The 19,194-nt window shown below is 38.6% G+C and overlaps 1 protein-coding gene across 1 annotated transcript in view; it reads right to left on the bottom strand.

The window, feature by feature from the left end:
* The window catches only part of C9 (complement C9), a 47,844-nt gene that overhangs the window by 7,355 nt on the left and 21,295 nt on the right, over positions 1-19,194 (bottom strand). Inside the window, exons 6-8 of the mRNA XM_028767553.1 lie at positions 6,469-6,729; positions 3,499-3,739; positions 258-404 (exon numbers count right to left, since the gene is read on the bottom strand). Coding sequence (XP_028623386.1) covers positions 258-404; positions 3,499-3,739; positions 6,469-6,729 — 649 coding nt within the window. The remainder of the gene's footprint in view (positions 1-257; positions 405-3,498; positions 3,740-6,468; positions 6,730-19,194) is intronic.

The following is a 19,194-nucleotide window of genomic DNA, read 5'->3' as shown; positions in this document are numbered from 1 at the left end:
ACAAAAGATACACAAATCAATGTATGAGTCGCAGCCCCTTGAACTGTATGCCTTTCTTGCACAGCAATGACACTGACAGATATGTGTCTGTGGGTTGCTTGTGCTCATAGTGACTGCAGGAACACAAAATCATTCTCCATGAGTGATTCTGACATTTCTAACTGAAGATGGTAAGGAGTGCCGTTTACATCACGAGAGGCAATACTCTTAGCTTTTGGCTCTGCCTGTCTCACTCTAACCAACCAGCCCATACTTACCAACTTGCCCATGGCTTGTCTTTATGCAATCACTCCGATTAGCATTTACTGTGAGTGATGCTCCCTCTAAGATGGTCTGTAGAGAAGTGTGTAGAGATACATCCACTTTAAACCCAAGACACCGGTTTACGTCATCCAGGTCAACACCTATGTTACAGATTTATATGAAGTTTATTTGATATCGTTGGTTAGCATCACAAATAAATTCTAACTTTACCGTTTTATAACAAATATATGTACATTAGTAGAAAACCATTATCAACCCAAAGGTAATATCATGTCTTCCCTGCCTTGTCTTTTTATTGGAATCTAGTGGCATGCTTTTACTTGGCTTGTCAACTTAGTAGCAAAGGACGTATTATATTTACCACCTGCCTGAAAAGGATATAGGTCAGCCAACGTGTTTATAGTAGAATCTTTTGTGATACCCAAAGGAAAGAGCAGTATCTAACATGCACTGAGTGGTTATTGTATGTCTGACATCATTCTAAACAACTTGTCTGAGTTAGCTAAACTAATTCTCATGTTATCCTTATGAAATATCACTGGCTTTCATTTGACTCTACAGAAGCACAGAACAGTACCCATTTGTTTGGCACAGATGATTTGAAAATATGGCAACTTCTTTTTGGCTGATACTATGAAAGCTCACAAATAGCAATCTTGGAAGTTAACTCACTGTGGCCTATGCCTATCTAAGCGGTTATATCCTTAGATTCCTTGAAGTCTGTAATTTATTATAACATATCATATTTCAATAGATCCTTTGTTTTAAGGGTAAATAGACCTTCCTCAATGCCCATACCTTTAAGGTATGGGTATTTTTCTTTTTGATTCTCCCTTATACATGCACACATACACGTTATTATTTGTTATGAAAGCAATATGTTTTATTTAGGGAAACAAAGTTTAATCTAGAGTTTAATTCATCTAATATGTATTTCCTGTGTACTTGTAGGGACAAATGAAGAATTATCTGGTGTCATTTCCAGTGAGAAGAGAAGAGGGAGGATTTAAGGAATTAAAAAAAATAGGAAGAAGACAATTCCAGAAAGAAAGAATTCTAGATTCTTTACACACACCTTTAAGAAACATGAGGCCCTGAATTCTGAAAATGAGGGTGGAGAATGGGTGACCCCTGAGAGTTTATTTTCTACATCAGCAGTGGACCCTTCCATATGCAATGATATAAAAATGAGGTGCAGAAATGCAGTTTCCTCTTCAAAAGCACTGGATTAGCCCAGTGACCATTTTCGAAGGCCAGAGGTGTGTAGATTTAAGTACGTAGCTCCGAGTTTCTCAGAAGCGAGGATCTCATTTGTAGAACTTTGACTTGAAGACACATCTGGGCTAGTGGGTTGTGTGTGTTCTGATCACAGCCCTTGTCCTCTAGTTGTTCAGTTCCTATTATGCTCCTCATTCTGTCCATCCATTTTGACTTGTGGAACTCACAGAGACCTCACTATACCATGGGCAGCACAGTGAGCCAATCACCTTCATGTTGCATGACCCTGCAAAGGCCTGCAAGAGCAGTTGACTCTGACCCTACTATCTATCTACATGTGAAATGTTTATTGATAGAGGGAGAATATTAAGCTTAGGATCACCATCATTTCCCAGTCTTCATTTGTGGTCTTGATACACACAGAAGCCATGAAAGAATATCTTAGCAACACATCTCCATCCAACAGGGAGACCTAGTTATTGTGAGGATGGAGAGGAGATATGGTGGCATCTAAGAAATAGTATAACTAGCTATAATCACTCACAGCAAAAATGATTGTATTTTTTCCTTTGAGGTGGGTCTCTCTACATAGCCCTGCTTGTTCTGAAACTCTCTTTGTAGACCAGTCTGATGTAATACTCATAGAGATCTTCCTATCTCTCTACCTCCTGAGTGCTGAGACTAAGGGCATGCACCACTACATTTGGCTATGGCTGTGATTTATTAATACAGTCATTTTGAGTTTACTTTACTATTTTTATAAAACAAAATATTTCTGTGATACCCAGATGGCTTCAAAATTCTGGCCTTAAACAAGCCTTTTGCCTTAGCTCTTTAAGTAGCTGAAATTACAGGCATATATTACTATACCTGACCTACTTTCTTCTTTTAAAAAAAAGGATTTTTTTTTTACTTTATGTATATGAGTGCACTGCTGCTGTCTTCAGACACAACAGAAGAGGGCATTGAATCCCACTACAGATGGTTGAGAGCCGCCGTGTGGTTGCTGGGAATTAAACTCAGGATCTCTGAAAGAGCAGTCAGTGCTCTTAACTACTGATCCATCTCTCCACTCCAGCCCTCCTCCTCCTCCTCCTCCTCCTCCTCCTCTTCCTCCTAGTCCTCCTCTTAGTCCTCCTTCTTCTTAGGTCTTTGTTGACTTCATCTTCTTCTAGATGTATTTTTTTTATATATATGTATACCTGCCTGCCAGAAGAGGGCACCAGATCTTAATGTACCTGGTTATGAACCACCACCTGGTTGCTGGGAATTGAATTTATGACCTCTGGAAGAACAGCCAGTGCTCTTAAACTCTGATCCATCTCTCCAGCCCATCTACTTTATTCTTGAAAGAATTAGATGACTCTTTAGGCTCAAGGTATCTCTCAACTCTAGAGGACACATGGGTAAAGCATTATGTTACCTTTGCCTCATGGTTTTGAGTGTAGCAAAGTTTTATTCAATATGGCATCAACTGAACTACTTCCATAAGATTAGAATGACCACCATATGAGGCAAAACTAATTTTCAACTTTGCTTTAACACATTATATTTGTATTATAATATTGATTCTTTGTTCCTCTCAAAGGCAATATTTAGAACAATTTGTTCCCACGAACATTGAAGAATACTTTGGAAGACAATTATCATACATAAATTGAGCTAGTCTGAGGCGTAAGAGATAATTTATGTAAATTGTTTCTTGTACCTTCTTCCACATCTTAAATAATATTTCTTTAGAAACTATATTCCCACTAATAGTCATTCCATTATAATATGATTTGATACATTTCTCAATAATACTATTGAGTAGTTGGGAGCAAGTGAGGTTATTCAAAGTGGAAATCAATGAGCTATTTGATAGACTGTTAGATGCCAAAGGGCAGAAAGAAAGTTCTTTCAAAGAAACAGATTAATAGGTTATTTCATCTTAAGAGTTTACTGAAAGAGGGTAATGAAAGCAATGATACTCAAACAGGACCACGTTTGTAGCTAGAATTCTATTTCCCAACATACCATTATCTCTCATGGCCTTTTTATCCAAGACATAGATCAGTTCATAGAGTCCTCCCAGGGACCCAGAGCTACTGTAGTGAGTGCCATAGGTTTCCAAAAATCCAAAATATTCTCCCTTTTCATAGGAAACTGGTAAAGCTTTGACATCATCCAGGAAAGTTGTCGTCAGCATAACGTCCCGATTCCTCATGACAAATCTCCCCAGTTGAACCATTCCTCTCACGTGCAGAAACATCTTTTTCTTTGTTGAAAAACAGTTGAAGAAGAGAAATATGACTTTTATGATTATCATACAAACAAATCATAATGTCTTGACTAGCCAGGGAAATCTTATTTGAGCAGTGACTACTACAGAAGATCGCATCAGAATGAGTAAGCATAGACTGTTGCTGGTGATGATGTCCGGCAAATGAAACTCTCAGACATGGTCGGTCGGACACTTTGATTGACCTGCCTGGTTTCGAATAAAATTAAACACTCATTGCCCCCCCATCAGGAATGCCACTTTTAAATGCATACCAAAGGATTTGTTTCAGAATTTCACAGCAACATGACTCAGAATAGCAGCTTACATGGGAAAGAGCCCAAATACCCATCAACAGAGGAGTTCTTAAGTAGATAGTGCTGTATCCATACAAAGGGATTTTGAGTCATCAATCAAAAGAAACAAGCTACTTGACACATGGAACAAGTAATCTCAACTCCCCTGTGATTAAAAGAAGTTCTACACAAAGGAATGCCTGTGGCATGATTCTCCTCATAGTAACAGAAAAAACTAAGCTGTCACAGGAGAAATCTGGTCAGTGGTTGCTTCCCACTTGATAGGAAATTTACTGTGAAGGACACAGTGGATTTTCTTTGGGTGGTAGGATATTCTACATCTTGTTTGAAGATCTATGTTCTGTGTTTAAAGGTACATGCTCTCTACTTTTTGGTGTGGCTTCTAAGCCCTCATGGATAAATACACCTATCAAGAAACTTACAGGAACTCATTTCACACAGCAGGAGCCATAATGAATCCTTCATCTTCTGAACTACATACTATTTCTCAGTGGAGTCTCAAAGATGAGCAAAATGGATCAGGAGTCCTTTTTTTTATTATTACTGTCAAAAGGAGAACTGCATCATGGGATTTGGAATACAATAGATGTGATATTCTTTGGCTCAACTAATTTCAAAAGTAACTTAGATCATTTTCACCCATATCAGTTCTTTCTTTCATCTTAAAACAATTAAAAAAAACTTTTTTTTTGGTCCTATGAGCCTCACCAGCTGCTATCCATTTCCTAGTTCTCATCAGACACAGCATTCCCCAAAAAGTTTCTTTGTATATTCTATTTCCAACTCTTTTTTTCCTATTTTCTCTTTAATCTAGTTTTTAACAGGGGAAAGAATATGTTGAAAATGACTCAGAGCCTTAAACATGCTATGGGTCTCTACCACTGAGCTATCTCACTTGCTTAAATCCAATTCTGTCATTATGCAACCCTGCCAAAGACAAATCTCTTCTGGGCAAGGTTTCCAAAGACCTTAATAATCCTAAGACAAGTGATTATCATTCTCATTTTTGACCCATTAGCACATTTGACACAGTTAATTGTCTGGTTCTGGAGAGTAGGGCTTATCAAGTTGAAAAAAAATGAACAGATCACCCTTGGTATCTTGTTATCATGTAGTTCTGACTTAGCATGTCTAGGTGGAATCAGAGGGTCTAGCTTCTCATTGATGTAGGTGATGCTGGTCCGTACACTACACTGAATAGCAAGATTCAAGGGCATTACACCCCTTGCTTCCAGATTTTCTCCTCTTACAGTTTTTTTTTTAAATAGTGGAGTTCCCCAAATTTAGCATGTATTCTACTTACAAAACTATTTGATTATTTATTATTACTTCCAACCATGTGGTTTGTCCCACACAAAGCCCTAAAGATGATGTTTAAGCATCATCTGTCTGTTAAAGCCTCTTAAAATTATAACTTAAACTTGGATATTTTCCCCAACTCTACATCAGCAACACCTACTTCCTACCTGGCACCTTCAACTTAACATCTCACAGACTGCTCGTTGTTAATCTAACTGGACTTAACCCCATCTTCCTTTCAGCCTACTTTGTTTGAAAGGTTCCCCATTAGCAACTCCATCCTTCAAATGAGTTAGTCTCCAAACACTGTAATCAGACTTGATGGGAACTTTTTTTTTTTTTTTTTTTTTTGCCTAAACTTCAACTGTGTCCCATCCGGATTCCTGCCTTAGCTTTTAAAAACACCATTCTTATGCCTGCTCTTTGCACGCCTAACCAATCTTTTCCCAACGGAGTACCGAGTACCCAGGGTGACCATTCTTTAATAGATCTTCTTCCAGAAACATTATCTTTAATCCATCTGTTTGGTGACATCTCCTGTAAGTCTTTGCTCTGATTTCATCTTCTCTGTGAAGCCCCCTCGTGAGCCTTCTTTCAGGCACTGTTGCTTGCTCCCCAATCCCGATTTCCCTTACACTTCTCTACCTTTCTCCCCCCCCCATAGCACCATTCAACTTCTAAAGACTGGATAGCTGACTCTCTTTGTTCTTCTATTTATTGTTTAAGGCTGATGCCCTCAGTTGAGCTTTCAGATGCACAAAGATTAGATTCTGTTGGCTTGATTAAAAAAAAAAATGTATTCTAAGGGAAATGCCTGGCCACACAGTGAGTCTTCAATTAAGAAAGAAAGGATGGGGGCTGGACACTTAGGTCTTCGTCGAACAGTATGCTCTGAACCCTTAGGACATGTCCAAGTCACTAATACCCATGTCAACCGCATTGACTACTGTCCAGCATCTGAGAGTACCCTGCCCTTGGCAGTTAGCTTCCTATTCTAAAGATCTCAGTGAAGATTTGCTGTGTTTACTTGCATTTCCTATTACCTTAAGGAGAGGCTTAGTTTGGAGCATGTCCTATCACACTCTTTAGATGAATTTATGCAGTTCTTACCGTTTGCGAAAAATAAGATGTGAATCGTAGAAAATTTTCTTTCTTGAAATACGAAAATTGGAAATCACCTGAAGATTCTTTAGGTTTTGAAGTGGTATTTTCTGGCAAGACTTCTTCATCTCCTTTTTTAGGTGCTTCGGTGACTGAAAATTTTAGGGCTAAATTTGCATTAAAATTCGAGGTCCTCTCGCGCATGATGGTTTTGACTATTTCAATGTGTTCTTCATAATTCTCAGTTCTGAAATTTTTATCAGCCTTGGTCTAAAGAATGTATAATAATAATAATAAATAAAAGAGCTGTTAAACAAACAAACCCAAAGCAGGCAGTGATCGGAAACACAGCAGAGAGAAAGGATTTCAGGCGCAGGTGACAGAGTCGAATTTCTGTGGTTCAAGTATGGAGCCTGTGTTTTGATTTCATTTTCTGTTGCTGTGATAAAATACTTCAACAAAAGCCACTTTAGGGGCTTATTTTTTTTCCAGGATCATTCAGCTCAGGATTCCATCACTGTGGGGAAGTCAAGGCAGGGATCTGAAGCAATTGGTCACATTTCATCCATAGTTAAGAGCAGAGAGAATGAATAGATGCATACTTCTGTTCTACTTTCTTCCTCTCCTGTAACATAACTTAAGACCTAAACCTAGGGAACGGTGCTACCTACTTTTAGATTGTGTCTCCTCACATCAATGAACCCAGTCAGGACAATCCCACATAGACATGTCTATGGGTAATTCTAGATTGTGTCAAGGGAGCAATTACAACTAACCATCAACCCCCTCCCTTTTTAACTCAGCACATGGACACATCCCCTTTAAGATATAACTTCCTATCCCTTGTCTGTAAAATGCTTGTTTATACAATAACATAAAACAGAGTCCAAATTTAAAAATCCCCAGCCTTCAAAAATTAAGACACAAGCTTCTGGTCCCTGAATGGCAAAGACACTCCTGGAAGGTGTAAGGATCTAGACTTTTAACTGCACAGCGATGAGTGAAAACAGAAGTGAGGACTCCAGCCAGGCTGCCAAGGCCGATAGCAATACCCAAACTCCGAGTAACTGGAAAGGTGCCCACCCCAAACTCAGGGATCAGCTGAAGAAGAAGAAGAAGTCCTCCAAAATTCAAATTACTGCAGGAGAAGATGTTGAAGTTGCAGCATGTTGTCACGGATCAGTTCTTGCAGTGAACAAACCAGCAGATACAGTGTCTCTCACTAGGAGATCAGCAACACACAAGAGCCTCCAGGAATCAGGAAAAGAAGATGGGCCACTTACTGTCTCAGATTGTCAACTTTGTATGGTCCAACACTGTAAAGAAACTGAAGTTCCAAGTACCTCTCCCTTGCTCGGACTCTAGATGTGCCATCAAAGCTGGGCACCAGGCCCTGTCATCTTGGCAGACTGGCCAACCCAGGCCTAGTCTGGGTGATCTTGAGGCTGCCTTTGCCAGCTGCACCCTATCTAAGCGTGGGACTGACATTTATGAGTTTTACCATTTAAGCTTCCAGAGCTATGACGCCTATCAAACAGACAAATACCACAAGGATGAGAACCCTTTGGGCTACATCAACCTTAGTACCATCGAGAACAAGCTTTGCCTTGACCTGGTAACAGCAAGGTTGACTCAGAGTGACATGAACTGTCTTGATGAAGTCCAGCTGTAGTACTCTGACTGTAAAGTTTTTGGCTACTACCATGGTGTCTCTGGCATTGCTCAGTACAAGCTGTGGTGACTTCTCCAGGACAAAGAGGGGATCAATAAGGTATACCTGCCTAAAAACCATAGCCAGCTCCGGAAGGCTTATAGCTATGTCACTAAGATACTGGAGGACTTGAAGATCCCTTTTTGCAACTGTGGCTCTGGCTCTTTGTCTGGATCAACTTGAAAGCCTATCTAAGTCTGTGCATGTTTGAACAAGAGCAGATTCTTTACCAGGGCTTCCAGGACAACAAGCTGTTGATATCTAGTGGCCAGTCCTACAAGTGTATAGAGCATGGCTGGTTCTACCTTGTCTTTGCAGAAAACCACCTTCAACTACAAGTGGGCATGGATCAGTTCTGCCATGTGCTCGCTGAACACAAACAAGGCATAACGGAAGAGCAGAAACAGACAACTGGGACCTAGACTGCTGCCTCCAGATGGTCAGGGGCCCCTGAAAGTAGCCTTGTGGCCAGAAGACAGTAGGAAGAATTGGAGCCACTGTGCTGTCTGACCTCACTCATCAAGCAAGGTCCCCAAGCTGGGTGTCTGACTTTTTTAGGAGCCTTGTTTCTTTTAGTCTTTGCTAGCTATCCTGTACTCAAAAATGATGTTTTTATTGTGGTAAGAGGGGGAAGGCAGTCCCCCTGGATTCCTTTTTAGATGGCTTTGTTTTACATTCATCATTTAATAAAAGTCATGCTCTATTTTCTACAAAAAATAAATTAAGACACATTGAGAGTTCAAAGTCTCTTACCTCTAAATGCCTTCAAAATTGAAAAAAACAAAATCAAGCCTTACTCTACTCCAGTCCTGCTACCCGAACAGCACCATTTCTTCCCTAGGCTTAGCACAGATACATTCCACATCTGCAGCTTTCTATGGTGGATGCCCCATGACACCAGATTTCATATATCCTGGGGTCTCTATTGCCAGTGAGGGTTCACCTTTATAGCGTCATTCAATGGTTCATCAGGGCCTCTCTGCAGGGATTCCAACTCTAACACACAGTGCCTAACCTCAGGTGCTTTCCATGATGCCCCCAGTCATGCATGCTTTATGCTTCAAAACCAGTACCATGTGAACAGTGTTTACAACAGGGCCTGCAAAGTTTGGAGCCAGCCCCTTAAGGTCTATCCTGACTCCTCTCGGAACACAGCTCTATCCACTGCTGAGTCCTGACCCTGTGAAAACACTCTTTTGATGTTCTAGTGCAGCGCTCAAGGCTTCTCCACAATGGCAGCACCAACCTGAATACCATAGTGTCTGATGGATCCTCTGTCAAATGGATTCAACTCATTGTTTATATTTTTGGTTTCAGTCAGAGTTTCAAGTCACAGAATAAATGGCTTCTAACTTCCAACAGTCTTTGTTCTTGGAAACATCATGACAGGCCTCTACTCCCCACATTCTTAATAACATTACTGTCTTCTAAGCTCCCACTAGAATGGTGTATTAACCTCTACTACTACCAGTTTTTCTAAACCAAAGTTCCAGAGTTTTCCACATAACTCCAGTCATAAAATAGATCAGGTAGCATAAGAAGCACATATATTCATCACAACAATGATCTCTCCTCCTCAGAACCAATGTTCCTTTTATTAGAATAATAATAGAGAATAAGAACATTATAAATTATATATTTAAAATATATTAATTAGCATTAACATACTTATAATTACAGATATATTTATCATTAATATCAATATAATTAAAATTATTGTAAATTATTTTATATATTATAAATAAATACAGAATAATAAAAAATAGAATAAAATTTAGTTTTATTTCTATTGCTATGATAAGATACCCAGAAATAAAGCAACTTTGAGGTTATAGTCCATCCTCGTGAGGAGACTAAGGGAGGCATATGAAGCAACTAGTCACATCCACAGTCAAGGGCAGAGAGAGAATGGATATGAATGTATGTATGCTTGCTGCTCAGTTTATTTCAGGATCCAAACCTAGGAAGTGGTGCCACTTACGTTTAGGTTGGGTCTTCCTACATCGATTTCCGTAATTATGACAATCTCCAGCAGACATCCATAGACTGACTTGATCTAGACAATCTCTCATCAGGACTCTTTCTCAGATGATTCTAGACTGTGTGAAGTTAATTATTAAAACTGACCCTCATCACAGTCTGTGATCTTTAGAACACCACTAAATAAATTGGACATGGTCTGATTTCTAGTCCGGAAACAGAGACATTGATCATACCTGGCCTGAAGGTTGTTATGAGCTTCAAGGCAATAATTCATGTCAAATAAGGTGCAACAAGATTTCAAAAATTAATATGTTAATAATTAAAGACATTGAAGAACAGATTTATACAGACATTATGCTGTGATTTGCATACATACTGATGGGGTTCGTGACCTATCAATCACCATGTAAAGTATTTTATACATATTAGTAAATTTCAATAAAAAGACTTTCGCTGCCTAAAATTGTTCTTTTAAGTTTCTATACTATTACTAATCATGAAAAAAAAAAGATTTATGCTCCTTTAAAATTACTGGCTAATCCAAAGAGTGTACATCAACGAGGAAGATGAAATGGAAATCTGTGGGGACAGTAGGTTTGCGTTCCTTCGCAAAGCTTTACTATTTGGGCTTTTCTGATTTTTTAAAAAACCATGTGCATTTTCTTTTTGGCATAAAGGCAAACATAAACTAAACAATACAATGAAGGCCAGGAGGTAATATACTCATACAATTCTCCATGATCTGCATTACTCTCAGCATTCTATTTTCTAAGTTCCAACAGAACAGCCCACTGAACTAACTCTCAACACTCAACAACTTTTCTAGTCCAAAGTTCCAAAGTCCTTCCACAATCCTTCCAAAGCAACATAGACAGGTCTGTCACAGCAATACTATGGTCCTGGTACCAATTTCTATCCTAGTTAGGGTTTCTATTGTTGTGATGAAACACCATGACAAAGGAAATTTGAGGGAGGAAGAGCTTGTTTGGCTTATGCTTACAAATCACTGTTCATCACTGGAAGAAGTCAGGACAGGAATACAAACAGGGAAGAAACCTGGAGGCAGATGCAGACGTCATGGAAGAATGCTGCTTCTTGGTTTTCTAATTATGGCTTGATCAGCCTGTTTTCTTATAGGACCTAAGACTAACAGTCCAAGGACAGCACCACCCACAGTGGGCTAGGCCCTTCCCATTAATCTTGTTGAGACATTTTTTTTAAGATTCTCTTTTTTTTCAGATGGTACTAGCTTGTGTCAAGTTGGCATAAAACTATTCAGAACACTGAGATATATAACATGACCTGATTTTTTAAAAAAAGTCTAAAACCAATCTGAACAAACACATAATAACAATTAAAATCTAAGAAACTCCTTGCCAAAGATAACCTAAGCCAACCTAATTATTGTCCACTTGACTGCAGTCAGGTATTGATATGTTGTGATTTGTATAAGTTTCAGTTATTTTTCTCAAATTAAATTGAACTTTAATTTCTCATATGAGATATTAAAATTATAGAAACTTAATTTCTGATGTTTAGAGATTGAAGTCTTTGTGAAATCAATAGAGATAGCTCTATAATGTGGACCTTCTACCTTAGAGCTTCAGATTCATGAGTCAAATAAACATCTTTCTTTATAACTCACTCAGTTTGATGTATTGTTTTTACAAGAATAAGAATGGAATGATATCAGACATGGTGTCACATGCCTTTAACCCTTATATTCTGGGGGCAGCAGAGGTAGGTGGATATCTGAGTTTGAGGCCAGCTCAATCTAAAGAATAAATCCTAGAACTATACAGAGAAATTCTGTATTGAAGAGCAGTGGAGTCTTGCAGAAGCATGAAGAAGCAGCTGGAATACCACTAGAAGTTCTTTGATGCTTTCTCTCTATGAAGTTATGACAAGTGAAGATCAGTGAAAACCAGTAAAATATTGCAAGGTGTACCAATGCAAGAACATCATCAGAGAAGACCAGAAGACCAGCAAAGTGTTGGAAGGTTAACTACTTCAAGAGTGTCCTCTTACTATCTGTGGGGTTAACTTCTTTCTAAACGTCATGTGCCTTCTCAAGTGTCCGCTCCAGCAAAACATCACATGTTCTTTCACAAGACTATTTCTGGGAAAATACCACATGTCTATTCTCAGCAAAGCATCCTCTCACGTGCCTGCTTTAGCAAAACATCCTCTCATAAGACAGCTTCCAGAAAAACATGACATCATACAACTGAGTTTCCAAAGAAACCAGAAATATCCATTTTAAAACACCAAAACCAAAATACAATAATACATGGTGGGAGAGATGATTGTATCTGTGGTCCTTTTCCCTTTTAGGGATGTTCTGAAATTGGTGTGTCTCTTCTTATCTAGGAAGGGAGATGGGACACTTGTATCTTTGGTCAATAGCATGAATTGGATTCAGTAGCTTGTACTGCATAGCCATTCTTCATGGGGAACATAAAGTTATTATAACCTAATGGAAAGAGTAAAATGTATATAGTTATATTTAAAACAAATCTTTCTGATGAAATGTTCAACACAACGATAACCCATCATTTCGTTATCCAACTGATTTCAGGATAAAATTTACTGCACTCATTCTGAGTCTTTCTTTTCCTAACTGCTGCCATCAAATAATTTTTCTCTTTTTCAAAACTCAAGTTTCTTTTTCTTAAAATTTCTCATTATTTTATCTGAACACACTACAAAGGGAAAATTTATGGCAATAAGGATAGGAATATGTTATCTTTAGGTTGAGAAAGTATTGAAAAAAGATTTTATTTTTATTTTAAATTACGTGTCTATGTATCTCTGTGTGGCTTGTGTACATTAATGTAATGCCACATGAGGATGCTGGATTCCCTGGAACTTGAATTATAGGTTGTGAGCCACTTGACAGAGGTGCTGGGGACTGAACTCAAGACCTATGTAAGGGCAAAAGTCGTCCAAAAGATTCTAGGAATCCAACTCAGGGTATCAGGCATGTGTGGCAAGTTTTTACCCATTGAGCTATCTCATTGGCCTTACTTTCTCAAAAACATTCTTTTATTCTTTTCTCAACACACACACACACACACACACACACACACACACTTCACAAATTCATACACATAAGAGAAAAATGTATTTTTTGGTCTTATCATTTCTTGCTCTTGTTCTAATAGTAGTTTAAATATCACCTCTTTCACAAAGCTTCTTAATCTCTTAGCCTCATAAGTTTTTAGACTATATGGTCTTGTTGGTCCTCTTTTCAAACAAAATAAAACAGACACCTCCTCTGTTATAACTGCTCATTAAGTAGACCATCAGATAGAGAGCTACAAGAAGCCAGGGTCATGCCCGCTTTACACTCTCATTGCTATACTTTCCTCACTTAGTAAACTGTGTACAGAAGGTACTCAAAAAATGTATTAAATTCAATATGCAGAGTAATATAGCTAAAGCTAATAGTTGACATTTATTGTTTATTCTGTGGCAGGTGTGGTTCAAAGTGTTTTATGTACCTGTACAGAGGAGAGACTTCAGGAAATAGGTGAATAATACATCCTAGGACTGGTCCCTTTGCAAAAACACTAATTCGAACGACTTTACTAGTAGACTTTCTCTGGTTTTGAACCTTGTGCACAAGGGCTCTGATCCCTCCCAGAGCTAGTCATGGATTCAGGATTCAGGTATACTACTACAACCTAGTATTCAAGTTTGCCTCAGAAAAATCTTAATTACAATACAATCTACAAAGATAAATATTTGTGGTGAAGACTTGGAAGTTTGACATATAAATAAAAACCATTAAAATGTCTCATTTTTGTGAGATTGAGGTTAAATTGTAAAAAGAAAAAAAGAAAGAAAGAAAAGGCTTATTATAATTATTAGATGATTTAAGAAAGCCTCATGGTGAGTCGTGGTGAATAAAGCAAAAATCTAAAGAGAAAACATAAAATGTAAAATAGTCAAAACATCAACATAGAAAAAACAAGAAAACAAACAAAAAAATCCATCTAATCCAGAAGAAAGGAAGAGAGGAAGCAGAGGAATGTATACTACAGTGAAAAAGCAATGCCATGGCAAAGGTCAGTCCTAACCACCAATAATTACCTCGAAAGTAAATGAATTCCATTGTCTAACTGAGAGGTGCAGAGTGACTGAATAGATAAAAACCACAGGGCCTGACCACATGCTGCTTGCAAGACACTCACCTCACTTCTAAGGATGCCTACTGATTGAAAGAAAGGATGGACCCCATACAAGTGGAAACAAAAGCAGAACAGAGGTAGCCAAACTAGTATCAGATAAAATAGAGTTTAAGTAAAGAACTATACGAAGAGATAAAGAAAGACATTGTATAAGGACAAAATCATTAATTCTCCACCAAGATCCTCCAGTTGCACACGTGTATGTGAGCCCCAAAATAGAAAGTAAGTGTTGGCTTATTTTGAAATCTCCATTTCTTTTTCCTTTCTTTTTTATGTATTTTTCGGTGTGATCTCAGGCCCCTTTGAAAATTCAGTGCTCATATAAGCGAAGGCCACTTTCTGGCACTCTCTTTGCCTTTAGATTGATCCTATCACTCCTTCTATGACAGCTGTGTACATATCATAGAAATCCCGAACTCAAAATTATCAAAAGTCGGTTGTTGTTCTCTTAGAACACACTCCTACTTCAATAGAGTTCTCACACATCTAACCCTCAGTTCTCCTCTGATCTTGCACTGTTCGCTGAGGAAGGATCTTCTGACTTTCTGTCTCCATACACTTTATTTCCTAGGCATTGTTCCAGTGTTTTACAATCATCAGCATGTTTGGTTCCTCCAAACATTTATGATCACCTAGTTCTAATATAAAACCATGAGATTTAAGATGAGTTGTCTACTATGTCTAAGTGAAGGCATTTATCAAATTCAAGCCAGAAAGTCTAAATTTAGTGTTAGGCATTTATCGCTACTCTCTCTTCAGCGCATTACAATGATCTTAACGCTTAGACGTGCTGGATGTCATCTCCCCTGTCCACAGTCTGTGTCCATTGCAGACTCAGATACGCCTGTTGCTATCTCCGTGCTGGATGTCATCTCCTCTGTCCACAGTCTGTGTCCATTGCAGACTCTGATACGCCTGTTGCTGTCTCCTCGGATTCTATCTTTCCATTCTCATAGGCTGCGCTCCTCTCCCTTTGTAGTGCATTTTCATAAAACTCAAACATTTAAAATGACACTCTGACGATTGCCCTCTGTGGCTTCTTCATCTTCCGCATTAATTAAGCCCAACCTACTCAAAATGGCCTGAATTCCTTCCTGATTTGACCCTGCTTCTAACTCCAAATTGGAGTTAATTTATAAATCATGATTCTTATTACAACAACTCTTATAGGGAAAGTCTACATATTTATTCCTTGGGAAATATCAATATAAAACAAGGAAGCAAACATGTATAGAATCACCTTTATAGGCTCTCACACTTTCTAAATGGACTCAAGCTGCCAATAGAAAGACTAATTGAAGTGTTCATCAACCCTCTGTTTGCATGTCGCTGTCACTTATAGGGACAATCATTTAGTAAATGTCCATTTGATTAAAGTTTCTTGCCGTTGTTAAATATGTCAGCTTTTTAAAGAATATTAATACACATGTATGCATTTAGTTATTCTTTCAAGGAGCAAGTATTTAATATAGTATGTGACATGAATCATTCAGAATTCTGTGGTAAATGGAGGATTATCATATCAACCAGTAAGGAGTATTTATGACAAAAACAAACTCCCAAACAGAGAGGCAAACAAAAGCGAACTGCAGTTATTTCACAGACAGGCATCTGAAAGACAGGCGGTTTTAATAAAATAGGAGGACCAGCAGTCAAAAGTCAAATAAGAATGACCTTCTACTTCTGCCAAAGAAGGTAATTGTAGCTTTGGTGGCTGTTGTGAGACACCAATTAAGCAACAGAATGAAATGATTGAGTTTGATATGGATCTGCACTGAGCTATAAGTCAATCTCATTACTTTTAGTCTCATTATCATAGAGAGATGCCTTTAATCACATAGATGATTTATGATTCATCATTCTATTATCCATTTGCATGAAGAAACGTTTCATGGGACCTTTACCAGCTTTCTATACATATTTTATTTTGAGGTACTCTCCAATCCTCTCAAATTGAGAAAACTTGAGGCTGAAAGCTGGTAAGACCATCAGTAGTACTTTAGATGAGAACCCTAAGTCAATAGTATTTTAGATGTCAAAAGTCCAAGACAATGCCAGGGGGAATGGAGAATATAAAGCTAGCATTATAACGTTACAACTCTGTGACTGATCAACGACCATGGACTTTGAAGTGAGCCTTTAAAGGAAGTCCTGGAAATGCAGTCAGGACTTCAGCTCAATGATAAGGAAAGATAATTCTTCCATCCTGCAATTGAGAGCCACACCGGGTGTCACTGTTAGGTGTGTTGACTGTGTGATAGCTGCAGACAATGGGAGTCACAGTTATCTAGTTCTGAAGAAGAGATGAGCTAGAAACAGCATTTGTAGCCATCAGAAAGAAGCACACACGGAGCTTCCGGGAATGAAAGGCAAGAGCTCACTGAAGCAAACAGAAAATCTGGCTAATACCAAGAAGTAAAGACTGTCCTGAACAAAGACAGCTCCAAAGAAAACTGAGCTAGATTAGGGCAGGCCTGAGAGATGATGGCAGTAAGATGGGAGATACTTTCACCGAGGATTTTCAGTGGTTCTAGAATGAAAGGGGTGGTTAGATCCCGAGTGTGCTTCATCAACCCTGTTTATATCCTAAGTCTTATGTGTCCACAGAGACCCAGGTTTGAGCAGTACAATAAAACCACAAAGCCTGATTTGGGTTTACCAAGTATTCATTTCAATTACAAAGAGAGAGCCAGAGAAAAGCAGACTGAAAAGGATCTGTTCTGTAAATATAGTATTTCACCGTCTTCATTTGTACAGGCCTAGGTTGTTTTTGCACTCACTCTGAGTTATGAAAGTGGTCATTTCTCATTATCATCCTCTTATGTAACCACTGATGAAGTTCCTAGCCTTGGCTAAGTCTTTGACTAATTGTTCTCTAAAAAGAACCCATTGCTATGTGCAAACAACCCTTGGAGAGATTTACAAATTTAGATACCTTTATAGCCATGAGGTATGGAATGTTATTTCTGTTTTTTTTTATGTGAGGAAACTAAGTCACATAATAAGTACTTTACCAAAGACCTCATAGCTTCGGGCTGAGGTAGGGATCCTACCCATGAGGGGTGGGGTTTTAAGCCACAGAAAATTTGAGACAAGAAACATCAAGTGAGGGAGATGAATAAGAGAAAGATACCACGACAGGCCAGCATAACACTTTCAAATAACAAAAAGACAATAACTTGTTAAAAAAATAGCTCATGTAAGTTGGCAAGATGGGTCAGTGGGTAATTGTGCTTGCTACCAAGGCAACCCTGAGACCCACATGGTAGAAAGAGACAGCTGATCCTTGCAAGAAGTACTCTGAACTCCACATGAGCTTCATGGTATGTGTGTGAACCACCACTCATAATAGTAATGACAATTCATTTATCAGGCACAAGTCTGTGAGTACTCACTGTACCCATGGAGTTAGTCATGGGCAATAAGAAAGTCTATTTAACTTGGGTTTTGCACTGACATACAAAATGTGGCAAATGTTTTATTTTACCCAGCATTTGAAACTAAAGAAAAAGTCCTTTGTAAGTTAAAATAGAGATTTCTACTCATAGACTTCACGTGTCATACGACGAGCTTGGCTATTTATTTTCCAAGGCCCAAACAGATTTATCTAGGTGGCCACCAGCATTCACAGGACAGGACCAGGGTGACATAAATGCTTAACAAGGTCTCAGTTCAAATAGCTCTCTTCCCTGCTTGGTACCAAATAAGAACTCAAGTCTACATTTTTTTTTTTTTTATAAACTGGATGGAAAAACTCATTTGGAGGCACTAATCCCACCCGAACTAATAAAAATGATTTATAGATTTCATTTATTCCGCATTGTGTGACCATAGATTAGTCTTGCAACAGAAAGCTTAATGCGTTTGATTATGGGATACTGTTCCAAATGTCCCAAGGGTGTAAGTAATATACAGGCAGAAACTGTGTCTTTCTCCTAGAGTCTAAAACATACTGAAATGTTGAACCTATGTTTTTTTAGATGTAGACAAAGGGCAACCAGTGTGTTTACTCGCAGCCCTTACCACTTCGTATTATACAAATGTTACCTTTATACAGGAGCTACAAGGCTGCTCAGAGATGCTACATTAACTATCTTGCAATCACTGTGATCAAAATATCTGACCCAAACACAAGAAGGAACGGCTCATTTTTGGCTCACTGTTTCTGACATTGTAATGAGCACATCGGGGACACAGTGTGTTCATAACGGTGAGAAGTATACAATAAAGTACATGCAAACAGCTCTGACTATCACAGTGGGAGCATTGTCTGGCAGCTTGTCCACGTTGAGAAGGCAGAAGCAGAGACATTTCGACTGGAACTAGGGTTGAGATAGATCTTCAAAGATCTCACCTAGTGACTTACTTCCTCCAGGCAGGTTTCATGCCATGAAGGCTACACGATTTCTCAAAACAGTACCACTATCTGGGCATCCAGTATTCAAACATATTAGTCCATGGAGGATATCTTACATATTTCACTCCCAGGGCCTAACAGTAGTAAAGACATGTAAACTATCAAGTGAAGATCTCAGCATCAAAAACAAAAGAGGACAACATGCTGGTCAACTTTTACCTATCAGCAATGGCTTAAAGGTGCCATGTCTTTTATATCCCACTTAGAAAAGCACTTAAAAATGTGATTGTCAGACATAGTGGCTCATGCTTTTAATCACAACACCTCAGAGGCAGAGGCAAGTAGATCTCTGTGAGTTTGAGGCCAACTTGATCTACATAGTGAGTTCTAATCCAGATAAGTCTATAGAGTAAGACACTGACTCAAAAATAAAATCATTTATGGGGAGAGAGAGAGAGAGAGAGAGAGAGAGAGAGAGAGAGAGAGAGAGA

The sequence above is a fragment of the Grammomys surdaster genome, unplaced genomic scaffold (genome assembly GCF_004785775.1).
Source record: "Grammomys surdaster isolate TR1022 unplaced genomic scaffold, NIH_TR_1.0 174, whole genome shotgun sequence".
Taxonomy (NCBI): Eukaryota; Metazoa; Chordata; class Mammalia; order Rodentia; family Muridae; genus Grammomys; species Grammomys surdaster.
This window is presented reverse-complemented; position numbering and strand designations above follow the sequence as displayed.